The 25,624-nt window shown below is 52.2% G+C and overlaps 1 protein-coding gene across 4 annotated transcripts in view; it reads right to left on the bottom strand.

Annotated features, from left to right (window-relative positions):
• Positions 1–18,819, bottom strand: part of TMEM268 (transmembrane protein 268) — a 29,259-nt gene extending 10,440 nt beyond the window's left edge. The window contains exons 1-6 of one of the 4 annotated variants that reach the window (XM_080819469.1): positions 18,699–18,819; positions 13,389–13,576; positions 8,320–8,429; positions 6,026–6,133; positions 4,548–4,697; positions 879–989 (exon numbers count right to left, since the gene is read on the bottom strand). In XM_080819469.1, the coding sequence (XP_080675595.1) occupies positions 879–989; positions 4,548–4,697; positions 6,026–6,133; positions 8,320–8,429; positions 13,389–13,497 (588 nt within the window). In that variant the 5' untranslated portion in view covers positions 13,498–13,576; positions 18,699–18,819. Of the gene's footprint in view, positions 1–878; positions 990–4,547; positions 4,698–6,025; positions 6,134–8,319; positions 8,430–9,602; positions 9,677–13,388; positions 13,577–17,685; positions 17,771–17,982; positions 18,059–18,698 lie in introns of those variants that run through there. The other 3 variants (XM_080819468.1, XM_080819470.1, XM_080819471.1) reach the window with 3 other exon arrangements.
• Between the last annotated feature and the right edge of the window lie 6,805 nt (positions 18,820–25,624).

Raw genomic sequence — 25,624 nt, 5'->3', positions numbered from 1 at the left:
ATGAGACTCAAAGGACCCCCAGATTCCAGGAACTCCCAGTCTATGACATCACACTTGAATTACCAGAAATCTTATGACATCATTGAGCTCAATACACACACATGCACGCACACACATAGGGTCAGGCAAGATCCTCTTCTGCCTACACCATCTCAGGTGTGCTAGACCCCATAACACAGGGATCTGCGCCTGTCTGTGCTCTGCTGCAGCCTCAGGACCTAGAACGGGGCCTGGCACATCGATAACTATTTATAGGATGAGCAGGTCACGTGCACAAGGAACTTGTTCCCAGGTCCCACCCACACGCCCACCCCTGGGCTCCAAGCCGGAGAGGGGGACCAGTGAGAACATGGATGTGGTGCTGAGATCCAGCAATCCTACCAGGTAGAGGCCAGCCAGGGTCAGGAGACCTGGGCCCCAGCTATGTGCCAGACCCCCTGTGTGACCTCATACTTGTCACTTAAGATATTCTCAGGACACTTGAACCAAAAAAATGACCAAGCCAGGTGGACAAAGCCTCAGGGACTGACCTGCCTCTTCAGGAACCTTGCGTGGGCCCCAACGGCTCGCCGAAGGGCCTGGCCTAGAGGAGGCCCCCTCTGTCAGCTAAATGAACGCTGAATGAGGAGCGTGGCTTAGACGGTCTCCAAGCTTCCTTCCAGCCCTGCCCTGTGCAGCTTCTAGGCTGCGGGTCACCACCCAGAGATGGGTCTCTGGGAACAAATGCTGGAACAGGGAGAAAGGGAAGGGCTGCCCACACTTGTCTCATTAGCAGACTCCAAGATACCATGCAGACAGGGGGACCCGGGGGCCCCCTCTCCCCATCAAGCCAGCCCTAACACAGGTCCCCAAGCCAAGGTCACTGTTAGACACAGTACCTGAATCACACTCTGGCAGCCTTCCACTGTGTCCGTCACCCCCAGCAGCACCCGGTGTCGCAGAAGGGCTCCGTTGGCAGCCGCCAGCCTAAGGTCCGTGTTGTTGTTGGCCTGTAAGACAAACACCGGTCTCGTGGCCAGATCTCCACACTGCCGGGGAGCTCCTGGGTCCTGAGCAATACTCACACTGTACTGCCTCTGGACACCGTGGGGCAGTCCTGGCCTTTCAGATCTATGGATCACGTCCCCTATAAAATGGGATCGTGGGGCTTGGGAGACAATAAATTCCTTAGTGTCAGACAGCCCCACGTTGAAGCCCAGCCCTGTTAATTCCCAGCTGTGTGGCCCTGGACAAGTTACGCTCCTTCCCCAAGTCTTGCTTTCCTCAGTTGCAGAATAAGGGGAAAGAGTGTCCCTGCCTCCTGGGAACGTGGTGAGCTTGAACCTGACTGTGTGTGAAGCACTTAACCCAGTGCCTGGGACACAGTCCAGTATGCTGACAGAGACACCTGCAGGAGGAGGGTGTGGGTGGGTTTGAAAGCTGCTTATATAATGTAAATAAAGCACCCACTTCCCAAAGCACGGAGCAGAGTGCCTGGCCCTCAGAAGGAGACTCCGGGAACCCATCTCCCTTCTCTCCTACCCAAACCAACCAGACACCATAGATCTAGTAGACTAAGTAGATGCTCATTAACAGGCCAGGGTGGGGAGGAGGGAGAGGAGAAACAGCGTCAGGTCCCAAAGTGCTGGTTTGAAGTAGAGACCCCATAAGGATTTAGAGATGCAACTGGGTGATAACCCCATCATGGACAATCCAGACCCCTAGGAGGGCAGGACTCCTGTAGGGAGCTTTTGAGAATGCAAGAAGGCCCTGTGGTTGTCACAGGGATGGGATGGGCAATGCTGGCACTTAGGGACAGGGACAGGGATGCCTTCCACTGAAAGCCGTGGCCCGTGAGAGACAATCCCACACTCGGAAGAACAGTCTCCCACCCGACCCAGACCCCACGTTCCCCACCGCGTGTGAACACAGGTAAACCTACTTAACAATTCTGAGTGGCCAACCCAGCTCCCTTTGACGTGGAAACCTAGAGTGTTTTTTATCTTTTAAATGGGTCTGAAATAGAGTGAATTTTCCAGGGATGCCACGACTATGAAAACATGGGGTTAGCACATTCTGTTTCGCCTGGAGACTTAGCAAGGGCTACGCACCCTTTCCGAAACCTGCACCTGCAGGAGTTCAGACCCTGACCCTGGCTCTGCCTCTCACTGCCTGATAACCTTGGCCGAATTACCCCCCACTTCTCTGCCTCCATCTCCTCATCTCCAAAAGGGGAGAAAAACGCCCTCACAGTAAGGATGAAATGAGCCAAACCACGCAGAACGCCTGGAAGAACGAACACCCAATGCCCGTCCGCTCCTGACATCAGTTTGATGCTGATACTGAGTCGAAGATATCATCTTCCCCGGGCCCTTGTTGGCCACAACTTCCCATATGCTTTAGCAATGTGCTTTTACCCCGTCTGCGATGCAAGGCAGGGTCTTGCGGGCCTTCACGGACCTTCCAACCCTGAGAAAGGCTCATGACACCCCCAACAAGGGGAAAACAAGGCAGTGTATGCAAAATGCTTGGGCTCTCAAGGATGCTACGGTACAAGCAGGACGGGAAGCGGGACAGTGGTGGTCAGGAAGTGGGCGCTGCAAGGTCCAAGTGATGCGGGATCCGAGGAGGAAGCAATCCTCGAGTTGGGGCAAGAGCCAGAGCCCGTGACCGCAGACTGGGCACTGAGCCTCTCCGCGCGGCGGCTTCCCCACTGGCAAACAGAGTCAATAATCCTAACAGTTAGTACTTACTGAGTATTTCCATTACACCAGGCACGATGGTAAGTACTTGGCCCATATTAAGTCATTTAATTTTCCCAAAAACCTGATGGGGAGCCACTTTTTTTAAAATATAAGTTCTACGCCCAAAGTGGGGTTTGAACTCACGACCGTGAGATCAAGAGTCACATGCGCTACCAACTGAGACAGTCGGGCACCCTGTGGGAGCTACGATTACCATCCCATTACACAGACAAAGAAACTAAGGCCCCAAAAGGTCAGTAACTTACCCCAGCTTGCAGAGGTAGCCAACGGCAGAGGCAAATCTGCCTCCTTGTTTAGTTGGCAGCCATAGGTAGCAAGCGCCAAGCACAGAGCACACAGTGGGTGCTCATTAAATGGTGGTCATTATTGGGAGTGAAAGAACCTCCTTGGGTTCCCTGAACGAGCAAACACGGAGGACAGGAGGGCCACCACGTTCCCAGGGCCTCCATGCTGCACCTCTGAGTAAAGACACAGGGTCCTCTTCATGCCGGTGCCGTGAGTACCAGCCGAACAAGGCAGGCACAGAAAAGGTCACAGAATGGCCTCCGCGGGCATTCTCTGAACTGCCTCCTTGAAGCCCCTGACAGGGGCCACGTAGCTCCCTTGCTCTGGCTAAGGCAGGATGCTTTACTTCTTCCCCTCGCCAAGAGAAGTTTCTCGCTGCAGGGGCGGCCGGTTTAATTTATTTTTTATATGCCCAGCACAAGAGCCATGAAAATTGCAACAGAGCCCAAGGGCAGCATCATTTCATCAGCCTTGTTGCAAAGCCCAGCAAAGATCTTTTCAGGATGATTAAGCCATAAAGTTCGTAGCTGTCCCTGTGAGCACAGGAACTAAACGTAATTCATACCCCGAACTCCGACTACACTCCCCAGCATCCCTCTCCTCCTGAGTCAGGTAGGCACAGATCTCCGAGTCCAACTCCATGCCGGGGGCCGGGGGAGCTTCTTAAGCAGCTGGAAAGGCAGTGGCGGTGTGGCAGGCAGAGTGATGGCCCCCAGAGGTGCCAGAGTCCTACTCCCCAGAACGTGTGACCAAATCACGTTACACGGCAAAAGGGAATTTGAGGTCGTAGGTAGAAATAACGTTGCTAACTTGCTGACCTTAAAAAAGGGAAAGTGTCCCAGATAATCCTGGCAGCTCAATGTAATCACAAGAGGCCTTAAAAGTGGAAGAAGGAGCCCAAAGACTCAGAGTCAAAGATGTGGGAAGAGCTAGACCCACCATTTTGGGCTTTGAAGATGGACAAAGGAGTGATAAGCCAGAGAATGGAGGGGGGACTCCAGCAGCTGGAAGAGGCAGGAAATACATTCTCCCCTAGAGGTTCCAGAAAGGACGAATCCCTGAAGTACAGAAGTCTAAGATAACACATTGTGTTGTTTTAAGCCACCGCGTTTCTGGTCATCAGAGATGGCAGCCATCTGCAGACCGCCAAGGCCGTGGGCTGTTGATGGAGAACGTGGCCTGGGATCTAAGTGTCCTGGCCTTGAATGCCAACTTGGCCATTCTTAGCATCAAAGGGCTCGGTGAACCTAAAGTGCCCTCCTTCCCCGCCCTAGATTCTCTCAAATCACAGCTTGCTTCCAGAAAAACAGCCCCCAGGGATTAGACAAGGAAAAACAGAGAGGAATTAATCACACATGTGATGTCATTTCTTTCACTCACGGGGCACAAGGGCCCACATGAATTGTCCTGGTTGGAGAAATTCTCTGAGGCAAGGAGAAGAGAAAGGTGGGCATTGGGATTCTCCTGCCGGCCCGCCCCTTCCAGAGGGAGCACGGCCGGGTTCTCCGGACAGCTCACCTTCTTCTGGTGTCTCTCGAAGATGAGCACGAGGGTCAAGGTCAGGCTCATGGCGGCCAGGGTCACGAGGAGCACACCCACCCAGTGGTTCCCCAGGGCAAACATCTGGCTAGTGGAGTAGATGTTGGCCCACACCACCACATAGAAAACCTGTGAGAAACCAGAGAAAGAGCACAATCAGGAACACCGGTGGTCGAATGAAGCCGCTCCGTTCAAAGGGAGACACCTTTGGGACACATCCGATGCCCTCCTCAGAGACCAAGAGCTCACAGGGCCAGGAGGGGACAGATTGAGGTCTGTGAGGAAGAGCCCTTGTTCCTTGTCCATAAGAAATAGTAAAGGCAAGGGGTCAGGAGAGCTCCTCCGAATCCCTGCTTACCCTGATTTGAAATAAAGTAGAAGCAGGACGGAGGCTTGGGAGTGAGATAATTTGAGTTGGAAACCCACACTGATCCTTCAACCACTACGTGTGGCCTTGGACAAGTTATTAACAGTGCTCTGGAGGCTCCTGGGTGGCTCAGTCGGTTAAGAATCTGCCTTCAGCTCAGGTCATGATCCCAGGGTCCTGGCATCGAGCCCCACATCGGGCTCCCTGCTCAACGGGAAGCCTGCTTCTCCCTCTCCCTCTCCCACTGCTTCTGTTCCCTCTCTCGCTGTGTCTCTCTCTGTCAAATAAATAAAAACTTAAAAAAAAACCCACACACACACACAAAGAACAATGCTCTGAGCCTTAATCTCCTCATCTGTAGAATGGGGATAATACCTGCTTCACAGGTTGTTATAAGGGTTCATCAGACAACGTATGGAACAGCCTAGCACTTGTTAGAGAATGACCACAAACCAGAGGCTATTCCTTTCCCTTCCCTAGCAGCAGGCATGGGAGTCAAGAGCACAGAGAAGTAGCAGATCAGAGTGGTTAAGAGCACAGATGCTGAAATCAGACTGCCTGGGTTCAAATACTGGTTCTGCTCTTTGTACCTGTGTGTGTGTGTGTGTGTGTGTGTGTCTGCAGAGCTACAGGCAGATAGGAGGTTTCTACGCAGGTGTCTTCATGTGTAGACATACATACACACATACATATATAGACTTCTACACACTCCTGTATATATGATCAGAGCTGAAATGGACCTATCAGCTGAACAGATGGAGGAACCAAGTCCCAGGGAAAAGACAAGTCTTAACCAAAGCCAGACATTGAGTCCAAAGTTTCACTGGTGGGTCCTCAGATTGTCAGTCCCAAACTCTGGCCTCAGTAAGCTTGGCCTCCCATCCTTTACACGAGGATCTGGTTACGACTCTCTCCCATCGATTTCCTTACACCACATCCCAGGTCCATGTGTCCTGCTGTACCCCAGGCAGCTGGACCACCATCCCCAAGCCCCTTTCCCATACCAGCAGGCTCTGGAACACAATGCTAAATTCAGCCGCACCACAGGGCACCGCAGCAGGGTCGGCACACAGTCCCCCTCCCCCCTTACCACAGCGAAGGCCAGCCGCATGGGCCTGGAGTTGTAGATGATGTATCTTCTCACTTGGGGCTCCAAGAGGGCGCTTTCCGCCAAGCTCCTGTACTGGTCGGCAGGGACCTGCTTGGCCGTGCGAGGGAGAGAGACCAATCAGCCACGGAGAACCACTCCCACCCCCTTCCTGCACGCAAGCAAGTCATTTCCAGTTCATATGACTGTCAGGTGGAGGGGGGATCAGGCACAGTCCAGGCTGCCCTGGAAGGCAGAACGAGGAACTCGGAGCGCTCAGAATGGCAATCACAGGATGATGCAGCCCTCAGCTCAGGGAAGGCAGGGTGCCAGTGGGGAGGTGGGGCAACTCGAGATCCAGAAGGACAGCCCTGGGGGCATCCTGCAGCCTAAGGCTCAGGACCTCACAGCAGACCCATGAGAGCTTAGGTTAAGGCACAGACCCTGGAGTCCGGAGCCTGGGTCCGAAACTGGGCCCTTCTACTCATGGGCCACGTGACCTGGAGCAAGGAACCCCACTTCTCTGAGCTTCAGGTTCCTCTTCTGCAAAATGAGGACAATAAGACTATCTACCTTGTGGCGGGGGCTTGCATATCGAATAACATACCACATTTACAATGCTAACATGTTGTTATAAAGTAAGTGTACGTGTAACGTGCGTATACATAGGATACATAGGATACAATGGGGGGGGGACCTTTGTTCTGCCTACTCCAGCGGTTATGTGCTACTTCAACAGATGTGTGTATGCAGCCCACGGTACTGAAAACTGCCATCTTCCTGCCCCCAAGTCCCTGAAAAGATGGCACAGCGCATAAAGGCCCTACATGAGTGGACTGCTTAAGAAAACAGAACTTAACCATTAAAGATGATATTTAGAAACATGGTAGACTAATACATAAACTGTTCCCCAGTTAAGAAAACCCCATCTGGGGGGCAGCTGGGTGGCTCAGTCATTGGGTGTCTGCCTTCGGCTCAGGTCATGGTCCCAGCGTCCCGGGATCCAGCCCCGCATTGGGCTCCCAGCTCGGTGGGGGACCTGCTTCTTCCTCTCCCGTTCCCCCTGCTTTTGCTCCCTCTCACATCTCTCTCTGTCAAATAAATAAATAAAATCTTTAAAAAAGAAAAAAGAAATGAAACGAAAACCCCATCTACAGACAACAGTTTAAGAAAAATGCTCTTTTGGACAAAGGCTGAAAGGGACTAGGGAATGATAAACCAGCCACTGTTGCTGGTCTGCAGTTAGTACCGTCAATTGGGAAGTGTCCCTTTAAGTGATAAGATGTTATTGAAACACAAATGCAATTCAGTTTGAAAGAAGTAAACTTTCAAACCTTCAGGGTCAAATTAGCAGTGTATCTTTCCCCTCCCCAACCAGTCCTCCCTAGGTGGTGCAGGGGAGGGCCTGGTGACCGGGAAGACAGACACCACACCTCGGGCTACTTTGTAACAACAGCGACACCTACAATGTACAGAACATGTACTACGTGCCAGAGACAGTGCAACTACCCCTCAAGCGGTATTTTTCTTCTTCTTCACTAAAACCCTATGTAATAGGGATGAATATGGCCCTCGTTTTATAAAGGATGGAACTGTGCTCAGAGAGGTTAAGTCACCTGCTGAAAGTCACACAGGCAGGAAGCAGAAAAGCTGGATCTGCACCCAGACCTACGGGTCTGAGAAGCCCATGTCTCAAATCACTATGCTTGAAAGCACAGCATTACCATCTAATGAGTTCAGGCAACTTCCCTTTGAATAGACAGTTCCCTCTCCAGAAACGCCCTTCCTCCTGTCTACCCAGCAAACTCCTCTGTTTTTCCTTCAAGACCCCAGATCAAGTATCTGTTCCTCCGTGACGCTTTCTGAACCAGGGCTCCCCCAGATGAGTTCATCATTTTCTCCTGTAATTGGCTTCAGCACCTTGGATGGTCCTCTACCTGGCGCGGGACAGATTCCGCTGTCCTGATTTACCCGCCGCGAGGGTGTCTCCTGCGCTGGGCTCCATGAGCAGCGTGAGCACAGGCGCTGGGTCCTGGTCACCCCCACGGTACCCAGCACTCAGCTCAGCGCCTGGCAAAGGATGGGCGCCCCAAAACACGTATCCCTTAAGTGAGGTATCGGGGAGGAGGGGACCCTTCTCATACATTTCCTTAGCTGCCCCATCCTATGGAGCACAGAGTCAGTGTTGGGCGAATGCTTTGTGAACAACTGGCTAAAAGGACAGATGGATGGGCAGACAGGCGGGAGGAGAAAAGGAAGGAAAAACGGCAGAGGCTCTCAAGAAAAGCAGCACTCACCTGAATGCCCCAGGTCTGCAGCTGCTCCTCGGCGGCGCCCAGATCAAAGGAGATGGGTGCACAGGTGTTGTCGATCCGGAGAACCGTGAGGACCTGGCCATTGTGGAGCTCTGAAAGCAGACGAGAACCTTCACCTGGCTGGGTGAGAACTACTGTGCACGAGCCCAGAACCTGATGGCATCACCTCCTCTGGCCGTGAGGCCCTTCTCATGGCAAGGAGGGACAGCGTGGCAGCCCTCGAGTCCCTATTCGAGAAGCACTGGACTTGACAGGAGACCCCTGCGGAGGCAGAACTGGGACCAGAGCGTGGAGGCGATCCAGACACAAGGCAAGACCACAAAAGGAAGCACTTGCCAAGAATGAGAGCTGTCCACACAAAGAATTGGAGGTAATGAGCTCCCCATCACGAAAGAGACTTAAACAGAGACTGAACAACCAACTACCTGGAGAAGGTGGCGTATCAGACATTTACATGATCACTGCAAAGGAAGCTCACCCACATATGACACGCCCAGTGGGCTCCGTCTGACGGAGGTAGGCAGAACAAGGAGCCCCCAAAGATGTCCCTGCCGGACTCCCCAGAGCCTGTGAAGTATGTTCCCTCACACGGCAAAGGAGAATGAAGGTTACAGATGGAGTTACGGTTGCTAATCGGCTGGCCTGAAATAGGGAGATCCTCCTGGACTGTCTGGGTGGGCCCGATGTCACCACAAGGCTCTTTAAAAATGGAAGAGGAAGGCTGTGGCAGAAAGGTCGGGAGGGGTGTGACGGGGAGAAGAAAAGCTCGGAGATGGACCACCACCGGTCTGGAGGTGGAGGAAGGTTCACGGGCTGAGGAGCTGTGCGGATTCTAGAAGCCGGAACAGGAGACAGACTGTCCCCGGGGCTCCTGAAGGAGAGCAGCCTTGCGGCCACACTGACCCCAGGCCTGTGGCTTGGCGACGCCAGTCACACTTCCAACCTCCAGAACCATAAGAAGATGGATCCATGTCTGCGAGCCACTCTGCAGCAGCAAAAACCCACTCTGGGGATCCAGCACCACAGAACTGATTTACTGGTAACCCGTCCCCAGGGTGTCTGCAACTCACTCAATATTTCAAAAGCACCGACTGAATTAAGTCTGACCTCAAGGAACACACCACACATTAGCCCAGCCTAGTCACAACAGCTATCTAAACGCTCCCGCAGGACGGCGAGGACGGCGAGGAGGCTGGGGCGAAAGCTCTGGACTGAAACCCCCTCAGGCCCACGGAGGACTGGCCATGGAATGAAGCCACATCTACCTTCCATTCTGAGTGCAGAGACTCTGGACTGGAGGATCGAGATCTCCTTCCAACACAGCACAAGGCCCCGAGAGCCGCCCATCAGGTCAGCAGCCATGGGGCCGGGGAATGCCAGTGTTCGGCCACGCAAGGCTGGGGACTGGGTCTGCTGGCACGTTTTCTGTGGGCACGGCTCGGAAGATAAAGCAGCACGGAAGAGATCAAACCATAAGTATGTTAGCTGCCGGCCCAAATCTGTCACCTCGGAGGCTAGCTCTGTGCAATCCCTGAGTCTTCAAAGCCAGATGACTAGTCCTACCTTCCTGGGAATTCCTGGCCCATGTACTCTCTCTACTCCTTCACGTGGCCTCTCTCTGGGCCCTGCCAGCTGGGCCAACAGAACACCTCTTGGCATGTGCAACACAAGCCTGGGCCAGGCTACCTTCACTCTCCATTGTGCCCTTGTGGCGGCCTCCTCGTTGGTGTCTCTACACCCACTCCTCCGGCCTACAATACGCTCCCCACACAATGGCCACCCTGCAAACTGGAAGACATCAGTCCTCTATGGAAAACTTTCAGTAGCTTTTTGGTGCTCTACTGACAAAAACCAACCTCCTCAACACACTCTCCCAACCCTTAGGGGAAACAACCTCCTGCTAAACTCACCTTAGGCCAGTCAGTTCTGTCTCACCACACCAGCCTCCTTTGTTCTTGGAACACGGAGTGTTCTCTCCCGCCCCAGGGCCTTTGCATATGTTGTTCCCTTTCCCTAGAACACTTCGATTGGACTTCACACAGTTAAATCCTACTCATCATGGGCATCCCAACTCATTAGCCACTTCCTCAGGGAGTCTGCCACAACACTATCCTTAACAGATCAAGTTCTGCTAAACCTACTCAGAATGGCTCTTCTCATCAAGGATAAGTACATATATTTGCAATTATTTGCTTACATATTTATTTAATTAGTTGAGTAAAGTCTATCTTCCCCACCAGACTAGGTACTCCCACACTGGTTCTGCTCATCACTGAATCACCTGAGCTGGGTTCGGTACTTACATACAGTAGGCAATAAATAAATGTTTGATGTATAAATGAACTGACAGGACAGAACTCTGATCCCCAACCCCAACAGGGTTCTTTTTTTATGCCCTGGGGTATCGCCTATGAGCTCAAGGGTGACAGGACATTCGACCCCCGGCCAAAAAGAACTTTACTTGCTTTCCTCTTCTTTTTTTTTCCCAAGGTCTTTGCAAGAGGTGAGGGGTGTGGAGGCAAGGTGGCAAGGTGGGGGAAGCAAAAGCTAGAGAGCTTTAGGATTCAATGTGTGGCCCAGCCTCTTGCTCACAGAGGAGCCTTGAAGAATTGACCTAAATCCCTGGCCGGCTTCCTCACTTGGAGGGGGGTCATATCCACCACAGAGGGCTTTACAGAGAAGTAAGAGGATGAAAATAAAGGCCTGGCACAACATAACTGGCCACTATTGTTGCCCATTCAAAAGCAAGCTTGTCAGGACTCCGAAGTTGCCATAAAGCAAACACATACACACCCCCGCCCCCAAGTGGATTTAGTCGTATTTCTCCTGACCCTCCCACACCTGCTCCAGGAAGGATTTAAGGTGGCTTCATAGAGGTAAAATGGGACCAGATAAAATTATAAAATTAGATTTAAAAATAAGCAAATGAGAGAAACTGGACAAAAAGGAAATAAAGGCTGTAAGAAGACAGAATCAGATGAGGTAAGACCAGATGTTGAGCCCACACCTGGCACTAGGCTTGGGCTTCAGGGTCCCAATCTCATCCCACCCTCTGAGAGCCCTCAAAGATAGAAACCATTACCATGGAAAAGGGAACAGAGCCTCTGACAAACAGACCTGCCCAAAGTTACCAGGGAAATGAAAGTAAGAAGGGGAAGCAGCTAGATCCAAGGCAGTGCCCGAAAGGCAGGCAGGCAGGCCAGGCAGGACCACAGACTAGCTCTGCATCTCACGGCACAGAAGAGAAAACCCACACGGACCAGGGCAGCAGGCCTACGGAACATCAGCTGCTCCCCCAGCCTGGCTCTGTGCACCCTGAGGACAGCGCCCGGCCCAGCAATGCCAAGACTTCTTGCAGTGTCTTTGTTTGCCTTTCAAACCAAGTTCCTGGATTTTTAGCAATAATCTCTCTCATCTGTTCCTTAGAGTGGGAACAGCAAGTCTCCACTTAGAGATACTTTTTTTTACACCTAGATAAGAACAAGAACTTGAAAAGCTACCAAAGAAGTAGGCACTCGCACAAGTGTGCATGCATTGGGGGGGGGGGGGGGCAGGGAGCAATTTCCTCCAAAGGAGCTCCTTTGCCAAAAACCAGTGGAGCAATGTCTTCCAAGTTCCAAAGGAATATTATTTCACCCCATTTGATTCTACTGGTGTGTGTGCATACATGTGTGTGTGCGTGCATGTGTATGCATGTGGGTGTGTAAACTGCTTTCCCAATACCAGTAGTAGTAAAAGAAACCCTGGGTGGCTCAGTCATTAAGCATCTATCTTTGGCTCAGGTCATGATCCCAGGGTCCTGGGATCAAGCCCCACATCGGGCTCCCTGCTCAGTGGGGAGCCTGCTTCTCCCTCTGCCATTCTCCCTGCTTGTGTTCCCTCTCACACTTGTCTCTCTCTCTCTCTCTCTCTCTGTCAAATAAATAAATAAAATCTTTTAAAAAAAGAAAGAAAGAAAGAAAAGAAACCCTTGTTTTTAAGAAGTTTTAAATCGTCTGAGTAACCTAACCAGCCACAATTCAAAATGCCTACACCTAGCTGCCCATTCATTCTGCTCACTCAACAAAATACTTACTGAGCGTCTACAACGGGCCAAGCCTGTGCTAGGTACTGCAGACGCAGGGATGCACAAGACAACTCAGAGCCCCTGCCCTCATGGAGTTGACATTCCAGTGGGGAAGTTGGACATTCGACCCTTTATGACACAGGTCATTACTTAATTACAGACTAGGATAAGCACTATGGGGAGAAACAGGAATATATCAGGGAGTCCTGACCTAGGACTCCCCATGGAAGGGATATCTGAACTGAGCTCTGAAGCAGGACTAGAAATTAATCAGAGGAAAGGAAGCAAGAAAAGAGCATAACAAGCAGAAGAAACAGCAGATGCAAAGGCCCTGAGGCAGGACTGCATGCCAGGAACGGAGAACAGGGGCAGCAAGAACCACTAACACAGGACTTGCAAGCTGGTGATGGACAGATCTTCACACTAAGTCCCGTGGGAAACACTGAAGCAGAAAGTGACAGGGTCTGTTCTGCATTTTTTTTTAAGATTTTATTTATTTATTTGACAGAGAGAGAGAGATCACAAGTAGGCAGCGAGGCAGGCAGGCAGAGAGAGGAGGAAGCAGGCTCCACGCTGAGCAGAGATCCCGATGCGGGGCTTGATCCCAGGACCCTGAGATCATGACCTGAGCCGAAGGCAGAGGCTTTAACCCATTGAGTCACCCAGGCACCCCTGTTCTGCATTTTTAAAAGCACTCTCTAAATGCCACATAAATGAAAGAGGCAAGGAGGAGAGATCAGCTAGGAAGATACGGCGGCAGAGGTCCAAGCAGAAGGTGATGAAGACTTGGTTTCCAAGATGGGAATAGAGAGAATGGACAGAAATGACAGACTGGCCTGTAAATGTATCCCAAAATGTCCACCCCCAGCTAAAGGTCCTTCTCTACTCTCTACTGCTCTCTACTTCCCTCTCTTCCATCATGTTATGTGAGTCCATCTCCTGCATCCTGGGGAGAGGAAGAGGGAAAAAAGGGTCATGACCTTACCTTGGCCCCAGCCTGGAGGACTCCCTCCAGGCAAGGCACTCCAGCCAGGGGAGGAGGCGGGCAATGGGCTGGCGGCCCCGCTGGGGCCCATCTGTGGTTCACAGGCCATAGCAGAGAGCCAGCTGGGCTCTACTTCCCCTTCTTGGAGCTGTGGTTCATTCTGGAGCAGCCAACGCAGCTTCGCTTGCCTTCAGAAAACAGCACAAGAAAGAACTTCAGGGCTGGGCAGGCTGGGCTCCACGGCCTCTCCAAGGCCAAAGTCATCCCAAGGCCAGAGAGAGCCACCAAGAGTCATTCCCCTGACTTTGCTCTTTCCGGTCATGCTGGGGGCATTCTCAGGAGTGAAGAGAAAGAAAGAAAACCCTCCTCCAAGGGAGAACTGAGAACTTCCCTCTGGTCTTGGGTCTTCTCCAGCTCAAACACATCCAGACACTTACCAGGAGCTCATGACCTGAGCATGCCCTACTCCCAGGCATCTGGGAATTCTGTTCCCTTACTGAGAGCACCCAGGCACCCCAGGCAACCAGGCGCAGGACCAGTATATCCATCATGGAAAGCCTTGTTTATGCAAAGGATCTCAAATAGCTTCCCAGAAGTCATTACAAAATACAAATAAAAAAAAAAAAAACAATCAGGATGGCCAGAAATACAGTTTACAAAAAAATAATAGTAATAACAACCATGAAGAACAAAAAATACCAAGATATTTAGGTGATCAGGGTCCCTAGCAGAGGCAGCAGAAGTCTGTGCTGAAGAGCACGGGCTCCAGGTTCAGACTAATCTGTGTAAACAACACTCACACCATCTACTAGTTTTGTAAACTTGGGCACGTGGTTTAGCCTCTAAGAGATTTAGCTCCCTATCCTTAAACACTGGTATCTTTCCCACAAGGCTGCTCCAAAGAATCAGTGGGATGATATATATATATATATATGGCATAGACAAGGGCATGTGGAACAAAGGAGCCATCCCACAACTACTAGTTCTCATTGTTGGTGTTTAGAGGTTTGGTGCGGTTGCCATGCCTGAGCCAAGAACTTGGGTTTGAGCTTCCAGGTGGCCAAAGCTAAAAGAGAAATACTGTCAGTCAAGCAGTAGCAATTCCCGTTCTCTATAAGGAGACAAGAAACAGGACAGCGAGGAAAGCAATGCATCTTCCTGGCATCTAGCTCCAAGAGATCTGGGAAATGCTTTTTCCAAAGCCCTGGGAGCTGGGTCAGGGACAGCACAGTGGCACAATCATGAGCCTAGGGCACTTTCGTCAGTAAAGCAGCAATGTCCTTCGTGGGGATTTTCTGGACACCAAAGCGGAGTTTCCAGTGCCACACACTCTGGCTGGAGCCTGCCCACTCATTCTTTCAGCTATGTGTCCACTTGGGACCCTGAGAATTACCCATCACCAAGGAAAACCAGGCCTGAGTCCCTGGGTTGACACACCGGCCTGGCTAACCGTCTTGGTGAAAAGTCCAGCCGAACTGGGTTTTGCCGCCATGGTTCCTGACACTGGTGAAAACAAGTATCCAGTCGGCCCACGTCTGCTTGGTTCTAAGCTGGCCCAAGGGCTGACCGCCATGGCGTAGGTCCCCTATAAAGGGGAGCCTGACTCCCATACCCCCACTGCCCTCCATTTCTCTGTCTTTTAAAAAGGACCAGCTACATAACTTGTGGGGTCCAGTGCATAAAGAAAATGTGGGGTCCCTGGTTCAAAAATGACAAAGAATTTCAAGATGGGGACAGCAGAACATTCCACCAGGTGAGGGGGCGCCTTCCTAAGCAGGGAGCCTGTGTGACCCAGCAGGCTGCAGGCACCTCGAGCCAGCTGTGACGTTAAGCTCTCGGAAGATCAGTTGGGAGCCCCCTCCACCAACCAAGAATATAAAAAATGAACCACTGACTAACAAGTATCACACACTTGCCCTGAACCGGGCTGAGGCCAAAAAGCAACAAAATGTTACAAAAAAGCAAGGACTTGAACACCAAAGAGCCTGGGTCTGAATCCGGCCTCAGCCACTCCCTCTGTGCAACGTATTTACTTCCTCCCTGAGACTTGCTGTCCTCCCCTGTAACCAGGTTTCAGGGAATCCCACCCAGCCCAGCTGTCCAGGGATGACATCCAGACCCTGCTCACTCAACAGGCCTCTTGCCTCCGAAGGAGAGAAAACTGAGAGGCAAAGATGTAAAGAAACCTGCCCACGGTGGGGTGGCTGGAAGCTATAGGGAACCCAGGGGGAACCCAGGCCCTCTGACTCCAGAGTCCAAGCCCATAATTCCTAGGCTCTGAGCCTCAGGACCCAGGCCTGGCTGTCTCTGAGTCTGTTCTTTAATTCACCTTAAAAAAAAAAAAAAGAAGAAGAAGAAAGAAAGAAAGAAAAGAAAAAGAAAAAGAAAAAGAAAAAAGGAGGTGGTTTGGGGGGCAAACTTCTACTGGCTTCTGAGATTGCACCTTCTCCCTCCCCTAGCCCGAGCCTGCCCGCAGCAGGCATTCCCAAACACTACTGAGCATTAACCAATCGATTGCACCACCCCTCACTTCCTTCCTCTTAGTTTGCAAACCCCCCACACCCCCCCCAAGAAGCCTAAAAGCAACAACAGCCCGAGGAAGTGAGCCCAGCACTGACAATCTCAACAATCTCTGAAGGCCTTCTCTGCCTCCTCTGTTCACCTCCTGGGCCCACCAAGCAAACAGAATCCTTGGGCCCATTTCCCAGACAAGAAAACTCACTTTTCCCAGACATCTCAGGGATGTCAGAGCTAACAGCCTGCAGCCCAGAGAAGCTGCACCGGAGTCTGAGAGAGGCTTGTGGGACCCAGCAGCCCACCCTCCCTCCTCCAGGCAGGAGGAACCACCCACAGGCTGGAGCTGTCCAGATAGGCCCCCACCCCCACCCCTGGAAAGTTTCCCATAGTTGCAAAATCCCACAAGGAGGCATTGCCTTTGAGGAGAAATCCCAGCACCCCAGCTGGCCCAATTAGCCTCCTGCAAAGTCTCAATCAGAATTCATTCATTCATCTGAAATAACGAGTAATAGTTAAATAATAGTTAAAGAGTACCCCTAGCGTCCTGCCATTTCCCACCTGTGTCACCTGGAGCGTGTCACTTAACTCTCTCTGCCTCAGTTTCTTTACATGTAAAAGGGGATAATACGGTAACTGAGGCTAAGGGAGTTCAGGCACGTACATCACTCAGAGCAGTACAGATAGGAATTAGAATCTGATTTGTTAGGAATCAGAGCAGGGGCAAATAGGAATCACCCAAGGAATACAGCCGTCACTATTTTTACTCCACAAACATTCCCTAAGAACCTTGAGGTGTCAGGCCCTGTGCTATCTCAACTCAAACACCAAAAATAAAAATCTAAAGTCCTCCGCCAGCCTTCCCTTGCCGAGAAAGATAAACTCAGAGAAAGAGAAAAAAGAGACAATGACCAAACAAGGCCGTCAGAGAGAGCGGGCGGTAGCTTGGGGTGGGAGAAAGGTTTTGCAAAGGTGGAGGTGAGAGAAGGGACTGCCAAGGAGAGACAGGTACAGACTAGAGGCCAGGACGGGCCCAATGAGGGCCCTCTGCACTCACCCTGCAGCCTCTGGTCCAACCTGGAAGCTGTAGAGGGTGGAAGAGGGGCTGGCAAACACCAGCCTTGGGCACATGTGGACCCATCACCTTCCCATGTGTCCTGGGCCTGCCATTCTGCTCAGCCCTGCACCAGCCCTAGGCGGACTGGGGAGACAGAGCCAGACACCAGGGATGAGGCAGAGCCAGCAAGTGAACACAGCCGCGAGGCTCCTGCAACTAACTGGTCATCCACTCCCCGATTTCCTTAGTTTCCTTTGCTGATTCTGCATTTTAACCAGACCTTCCAGTCATGCTTCTTTTTTAATTAGCTGGTGAGCCCCTGCAAAGGAAGATATCCTTAAGTCCCCGAGCAAAGGTCTCCGTTTCTGGAGACAGAATGCCCGGTCTCCCCAGGAACCGTGTGCCTCCCTGGGATGGACGTGCGAGGGAGAGCGAGAAATAGCTTACAGTTTTCACAGATCAGGTTTTGTTTTTGTTCAATTGGAAAGCCCCAACAAAAGGCCGTAAGAGGGCCTATCACAGAAGTTTTGGGGTGGAAAAGCCTTGAAAGACAATAGGTCCTAGCTCTCCATTTTGCAGATGAGGAAAGTAAGACCCAGAAATGAAAGTGAACTATCCAAGGTCAAAGAGCCAGCCCAGGATGGAGTCTGAGCGGTACAGGGTTCACTGGGGCCGGGATGTGCTACCACACCTGGCCCTGGCCTTGGCCTTGGGCAGCTGTCTCACCCGGATCTCTCTGCCTTCAAGTCCTCTCCGGGGTCGGCTGCCCGGGTCTCTCCTTCTCCCCGGAAATCCCCGCCCCCGGCCCGGGCTCGGGGCCCCCAGGAGCCGCCGCAGAGCCGCTCCCACGCCCGACACGCGCGGGAACGCAGCCCCAAGCGCCCGGAGAGCCCGGCCTCGCCGGCGCCGCCGACCCCAGGCCGGGAGAGGACGCCCAGGCGGCCGCGTCGCTCCAATCTGGGCTCGCAGCCGCCCGCGCCCGCGCAGGCACCCGGGCACGCGCCCCGAGCCGCGCACACTCACCGCCGCGCCGCCGCCGCCGCCCGGGGACGCGGAAGGTCGGGGCCGCCGCAGCCCCTCCGCGCCGCAGCCTCCGGCGCCCGCGCCCGCCCCGCCCGCCGCGCTCCCGGGTCCCGCCCCCGGCCGGGCCGCCCTGCGCCGTCACCCCACCGGGAGGGGCCGCCCGCCGGGCTCCTGGGGCCCAGAGGGAAACCTGCTCCCTTGCATCAGCCGGGCGCCCGCCGGGAAGCGCCTCCGCGCCTGCCGACCGCGTGCGCGCCTCTGCGCCCGCGGGTCCCGGGGCCGCCCCTCCCGAGCCTCCGCACCTGGGGTCTCCCGCCGGTCTAACGCAGGCGGGGCTCCCGGCGGATGAAGCGGTCTGGGGACCAGAAACTTCTCGGGGGCTTGCTCTGGAATGAAAAATCCTAGGCGCATCACGATGAAGAGCATCTGCCCGGGGATCGGGCTGCCTGAGCTCCAAGCCAATTCCGCCTGCTTTCTAGATCCTCCCTGGCCAAGCAGCTCGCTTCGGGGTGTCTTCGTGTTCTGGACACAACAGATCATTTCACGGGCCTGTGTACAGCTCTCTTGAGACAGTCTGTATGCAGCGTCCACACCCCCAGACACAGGAGAGCAGCTCCCTCGGCACTGGCTGCCGCCCCCACCTGTACCACTCGGGACTCCGAGAGGTCTGCAGCGAGAGGTGCCCCCAGCCAGCCGCGCCCCGGGAAAACACTGACCTTGTGTATTACTCCATAGAGAGTTCCCTGGCATCACCTCGTGACGGAACACTCCGCTCTGCCTTCCTTCTCGGGGGCCCATAAACCTCCAAATATTGCAGGAAGGCTCCCTCTTTCCGGGAGGACACATGGGGGGTCCCGCTGGCTCCCTGGCCTTGCTAGGATGGTCACCACAGGGCTACGGACATGCCACAGCCTGCATTTCTACAAGTGGACTTGCTGAGTCAGAATGGATGCATTTTTTATTTCAACAGATGTTGCCAAATTGCTGGGGGCCTCTGAGGCCACAAGACTTAGTTGGCTGTGGTCCGGCCAGAGGCAGAGGTGAAGTGCTCGGGGCCAGAGAGCAGGGATTGAGGAACAGAGCCACAGATGCTGTCCAGGTGCCCTCACTCCCCAGGCGAGTGAGGATCCAGACAGTAGGTAGCTAGTAGGTAGTAGTAGATGAAGTTCATTTGTTTATTCAGCAACAGAGGACACTGGGTGTCTGCTAAGTGTCGGGCATTGTACCAGGCAACAGTGAACACGGTACACAAGATTCCTACTTAGTTTGCCTAATTTCCTAAAACGCGATTTGGGGGTGTGGGAGTGAGAGCCCGTGGGATATTGGAGCTTTCCTAACTGCGGGTGCGACCTTGAAAGGGGTCTTGTGACAAGTGTGTGGCCCAGTCAGCACCCATCCAAATCCTGCCTCTCCAGCAAGGCCCACCTCCTCCCCAACGCCAGATAGCGTACTCCTGCCTCTTCTGCCAGGTGACCTTGACTCCGCATTCTCACTGTATCTCACTCTGGCATGAACTCCCATGTGGACACGTCTGTCTCCTGTGCTGGGGAGGCACAGCAGATGTGGGCCTTTGGAACTGGCTGTCCAGGCTCCGGCACTAACCGACACATAAATGTGCACAGGCGGGCTCACCCCTCCAAGCTTTGCTTCCCTCCTTTCTGGAAGGGGCATGGTATCTGCTCGGCTGAGAGATGGTAAGACTTAGAAGATGCAGCGCCTACGGGGAAGGCTTCGGTGGAAGTGAGCGGCATCCTTGGCCGACCAGGCTTTGCCTCTCGCCTTTCTGGAACGTCAGCACGCGGTGAGTCCTGGCACCAGGGCACGAGGCAGTAGGGGCCCCACACAAAGAGAGAGAGGTGAAGAAAATCCCAGCAAAAGTGAGTAAAACCCAGTCAAGTTCTCTGGGGAGCAGGCTTCGGTGGCACTATCCGGATGGATTCACAAGGCCCTATGTGGTGAGCCCAAGCCCGTCCCCACCCCAGCCTACCCTGGACTATTTACCCGCTCTCCCCCCAACCCCAAAAACCCTTAAGTTCCAAGAACACAGAGCACTTCTCAGTTCCTCCTAAACCCCATGCCCTCTCTCACTTCCAGTTCTCGAGGTTGCCGTTCCTCTCCATCTGGAAAGTAGCCCCAAACCCCGTTCCACCTCAACACCTGACTGATGGACCCACTCTCAGGTCTCAGGTGAAAGGGCACTTCTTCTGGGAACCCCGTTCCTGTCCAGACCCCAGCCAGTCTCCACACCCCCCCCCCACTTTCTCCTTGTTTAACCCACAGACACACCGAGCATGTGATGTGGTCATTGTTCAACATCCCCTTCCCCAGAAAAGAAGAAACCTTTGGCGCCCACGGTCCCAGCTGTCCCCCGGCCCCCTGCCCTCAGGATGTGCCACGGGCATCTGAAATAGTGAATGGAATCGTCAGGCCTTCAGCTACAGGTAAATCCAAGTAACCACAAGCTCCAGCCAGAGCCACCATTACTCAGCAGTTGCAACATCTGTTCTGTCGTGTTTGCAAGGGTTACAGATGCAGGTCTGAGGGCTGGCTACCGACTCCCTGCCGCCCTGAAGTGAGAAGGAATGTGGCTCTTCCCAGCCTGGCGGAGTCTTCAGGTGTGGCAGCAGATGGGACATGGGGGGCCTCAGAACCACTGGGTGAGTGAATCAAAAAACAAAGCACAGGAATTAGATCTTAGGCTGCATGTTCTAGATTCACCGACTTCCTGACCCTCTTAGAAACATACCACTTAAGATGTTGCCGTGGCCTGAATAGTTTGAACAACATCACACAGAGATTCAGGTCGGGAAGCCAAGCAGACACGGGTTCAAATCCAGACTATGCCACTAATTGGCTCCGTGACCTTGGACAAGTGATTTTACTGCTTCGCACCTCAGTCTCCTAATGTGTAAAGGGGAATCATACCTACCTCAGAGAGACAGTGGGAAAATTCAATGTGTATATAAAATGCCTGGAATGCTTGCTGATACAAAATTGATGTTAGTAAATGCAAGCTATTTTTAAAATTATTTCCAAAGCCCACCCGACAGAATTTTCGTTGGAGAGCGACTCCATTACGTTGACTTGAAATCCTGGCTGCCACACTGTGCAGTAAGCTCTCCACGACGAGATCTACACAATATAGGTCACCAGCACGTGGGTGCTTAGAACTAAACACACAGCTGTCCTTGTCAGAAGGTGTGCGGGCAGTAAGACAAGTCACGTGCTATTGTCGGGAAACTGGGTCGAAAACCAAAAAAAAAAAATACTCTGAATTCCTGTCAGGAAGGCCTGGGGTGTCGGGCATCTGTTTCTACACAGCACAGGAAAGCAAGAGCCATGGACGGGTACAAAGAGAATAAAAGAGGGAGAGTGCGCATCTGGCTGGGAAGGGGGGGACAATTCAAAGTACTTGGGCTTTTAACTAGAGATTTCCACCCTCTGGTCTTTACCTTCGAAAACTGCACAACAGTAGCCAACCCAGTTGTGTACTTGGAACACAACTCCCAGCCTGGCTTCGCCCCTAATCTTATCTTCAGCTGCTGCCACATGTTCCAGAATGCTGCCACTCTTCCCTTTCTAAGTTACTTTCAAGTAGGAGAAGCCGGGGGGGGGGGGGGGGGGCTGTGTGCCCCTGGCCCTCCAAGCCCACCCTTCCCCCTCACTCATCCCCTCCAAACACAGTGAGCTATGGCCTTGAACTGACATTTGACCTGCCAGCCAGTGTCATCTGACGTTTTTCAAAAAGCCAGAGATGATAGATGTTGACATGATCTGGCAGCTTCCTCTCCCAGAACCGCTGGCCAAAAGCTCTTTCAGTCAAGACCGTGCCTCTTCGGCTCTTCAGAGCAGCCTCCAGGGGACGGGGAGTGGGAGGGAGCAAAACTGGAATTGCCTGCCTGAGTGGAAGCTCTTTTGATAATTTCAGAGCCACTGAAGCGGTAGATCATTTGAGAGGAGAAAAACACTCTGAGACCTGCCAGATTGTCCCTGAAGGGGAGAAAAAAATAGGAGAGGTCAAAGATGGAAGAGCAAGCCGGACTCGTCGCAGCAGGTCCTTCTCGCCAAGCAGCTTCCATTGACTTCTGGCACCATCGATCTCCTGGCATCGAAGACCAAATGCGCCGAGAACGTCGGCTGTAGCCTTAGGAGGCCGAGGCCTCCAACCACTAGTCCTCGGGCAAAGGCTGCAGGCAGAGCAGGAAGGTTTTCCTTTGCAGCCTTCAGGCTGATCTGATTGGACTTGCTGCCCACTCTGCCACTTCCCTGCTCTGTGACCTTGAGCATGATAGAAGCCTCTCTGGGCCTCAGCTTTCCCGTGCATGGAAGTGGGATCACACACTTGAGCTGCAGGGGCGCTGTATGTTGACCGAAGCGCCTGGAACCTAGGCTCCCTCCCTTGAACCACACAGAGGTTCCATGTGTGGCCTCTGACAAACAGCATCACCTTTCAGAAACTCAGGGTTTTTTTCCTGCCCATGAAGTGGGAATGGTACATCTTCAGATAATTTGTAGGTAGTACACACGAGGTCTTTCTAGAAGCCATTTTATGCCTTCTACCAAGAACTTAAGTAGGTCTGAGCACTGGCACCGAACAGAATGGCCAGAGTTTCTGTGCTTATAATGGGCAGTGCTGAGGGCATCCTGCTCTCTAAACACTAGGTTCATGTGACACGAAATTGCCCGGAGGAGGGGTGCCTGGCTGACTCGGTCTGTAGAGCATGAACTCTTGATTTCAGGGTCGTGATTTCAAGCCCCACGCTGGGCGGGGAGCCTACTTAAAATAAAATTTAGAAAAAGAAACTGCCCCGAGGAGCAATTAATCTGGGATGTGAAAGATGTCAAGGGACAAGGACCACACAGGTGAGAAGCATAAAAGCGGACATCCATCTGCTCGGTGCTGAGCGCAGGCCGTGGTTGGCACAGTTGCTCAGCTAGACCGCCAGGCTCGGTCTGGGCCCCAGCACCACTCATCCTTGCAACCTCTCTGCCTCACAGCCTGCAAAATAAAGTTGCTGTGTGGATCAGGTAATACCAGTGCAGTTCTCGGAACATCAGCCAGCACAGAGAAAGCTGTTAACAACTGTAGCACTGTTTACTCACGGAATATCCAAATACCCCTGGGCTCTCCCTTCTTAGACCCCTTGCAGTTAGGCTGGCTCACGGACCCCTGCTGGTCAACGGGCTGAGAACAAGCGTCACGTGTCATTTCAGGACTGCGGCGTTGAAGAGCTGGTGCCTGTTTGCCAACTTCTCCTTCCCCTGCCGCTGCCATCATGGAAACCATGTGCTAAGATGGTAGAGCGGCAAAGTGTAAGTAAACTGAGTCACTGACACCCCAGAACAGCTGTCCTGCAGTCATCCAACCATGTAAGAAATAGACCTTTGTATTAACCACTGGGATTTCAGCGAATCCTATAGGGACCAGTAACGGCTAGTAATAGACATGCAAATCAAGGATGATTAAGAGGGAAAAGGAAAAATTTTATAAAAATTAGAAAATTTTTGCTGAGTACCTAGAATGTTCCAGGAATTACAAGTGGTACTTTGTTTTTAAGAATTACTCTAGGACATGGTTCTTAACTGGGGGGTTGGTCTGGGCCCCCAGGGGGACACCTGACAACAGAGGTGTTCTTGGTTGTCACGGCTGAAGGGATACTACTGGCAACCAGTGGGTAGAGGCCAGGGACACTGCTGAGGGACCCTGGAAATGAAAAGTGCAAAAGCCCAGACCGTTCTTCTGAGATGAACGACTAGCACTAGTTTCTTGTATCCTCTGTAAATACAAGTATAGGCATGTGAATATCCTTTTTTATGTTCAATGGGAACAAATCACACACCGTTCTACGTATGTGTATACTGGTTCATTCCGCATCAGAACCAACATCATCTGCCTTAGTGGCCAAAGAACCAAACAGATGCTAGTTTCTCATGTCGGGGCACAATGGAAGGCCCTCCCCAAGGGAGATTTTAAAACATCTGTCCTGGCGCCACTCCCAGAGATGGTTTCAACAGGCCCAGCAGGACGCAAACACCCATCTTCCCCGAGTTCCACCAAGCTTGAAGGCTAGAAGTAGTTCCCCCCATCTGTTCTCCAGCTCCTGCAACCTCCAGACCTCTCCGGGCTCACTCCAACCAGAAGATCTTCTCCAGTCTCACTCCCTCCATTCCCTTCCCTACCCACTCTAAACATGTTCTCACCTCCCTTAAACCACCTCCGCCATCCACCACTACCGCCCCTCTTCCCCCTGCCCTTCACGGCCAAGTCTTTCCACTCACTTGACATTTCATTCACTCTTCAGACCATTTAAGTTCCTCTCTCCCAGACTACCAAGCTCTTTTCAGATCTTACCTCTCAACTGACCCTAGACCACACTCCTAAAGGACTTATGTTGCTTCTTCAACTTTACCAACGTTCAGCAGGTCGGCTGGAAGTGAAGAGTCAGGCAGAAAGGTAAGTTAAGTAGAACCCTATGAACCCAGGATGAAAATACTGGTGGCAAACAGGTTAGATACTGCATCTGAACTGGTGAATGCAGGTGTTGCTTCTTCATGCTCCTCCAGTTTGGGAAATCCGTATTTGCAGCAGGCAGAGATGGACTTTGCTGCACTCAGCAACACCAGGAGTCAAGTCCCAACCAACCCGGGTACCATGTGGAACACATTAAGATGGAGACGTTTACTAGATATCCAAACCAAAAGAGCAAATATGCAATTGACAGCTCGAGTTCGGGAGAAGCTGAATATAAACTCGAGTCTTCAACAGAGATGCTGTTTAAATCCATGAAGAGAAGGTGGGTTTCAACAAGGGAACGAGCACAGAGAAGTTCAAGAACAAAGCCCTGGGAAAAGAGGAGTTAGAACTAAAGCAAGAGAACTAAAGCTACAAAAGTGCCTCAAGAAGAACTGATCGACCCTGTCAAACAGGACTGAAAGTCAAGGGGGAGGAAGACTGTACCTCTCAATGCAGTCATCACTGCTGACCTTGACACTCACTTTCAGTGGAGTGGCAAGCCTGAGTAGAGTGTTTTCACAGTCAAAACTGGAAAAGCTCACACGGAACTCTTTTGAGGAATCATACTATAAAAAGGAACAGTAACTAGAGACAGACACAGCCTAAAATCAACCCATGCTGAGTCTCATAAAATGTGATTTTTTAAAGGGCATCTAATACTCTCGTCCTTTCTCGGAACAAGCAAGGAAATCCCAGGTTCTCTTCCAACTGTTCATCATCTACCAGAAATTATTTCGCATCTAAAGACTTTAGGCTAACGGAGAGTCACAGAGCATTTAACTCTTAAGAGCTAGTGTGAAGTTCCTATAGGTATTACACATATCATGTAACCCGCCAGGGAAGACATATGCTTGATAACTTGCCCAAGACTATCCCAGTCCAGGGTGCTCTAGAGAAAAGGCAAACTGCAGACTTACTACTGGTCGGATGCTGTTTTTTTGAACCGAATGCTGGGTGAGATCACAAGTGATTTCCTTCCTGCTCAGATACATACCACAAATATCTTGCGTATGCGTGCAAATGTGTATGTGCTACATGTGCTCATTTAACTTCCTAAGAAGTTCTGCAGAACATCTGGGTCAAAGTGCACTCTGCATTACCAAAAAGAATGAACCACAGCAGGGGAAA

The sequence above is a fragment of the Martes martes genome (genome assembly GCF_963455335.1).
Source record: "Martes martes genome assembly, chromosome: 12".
NCBI classification, from domain to species: domain Eukaryota; kingdom Metazoa; phylum Chordata; class Mammalia; order Carnivora; family Mustelidae; genus Martes; species Martes martes.
The sequence above is the reverse complement of the archived record's forward strand: the minus strand, read 5'-3'. Positions and strand labels throughout refer to the sequence as shown.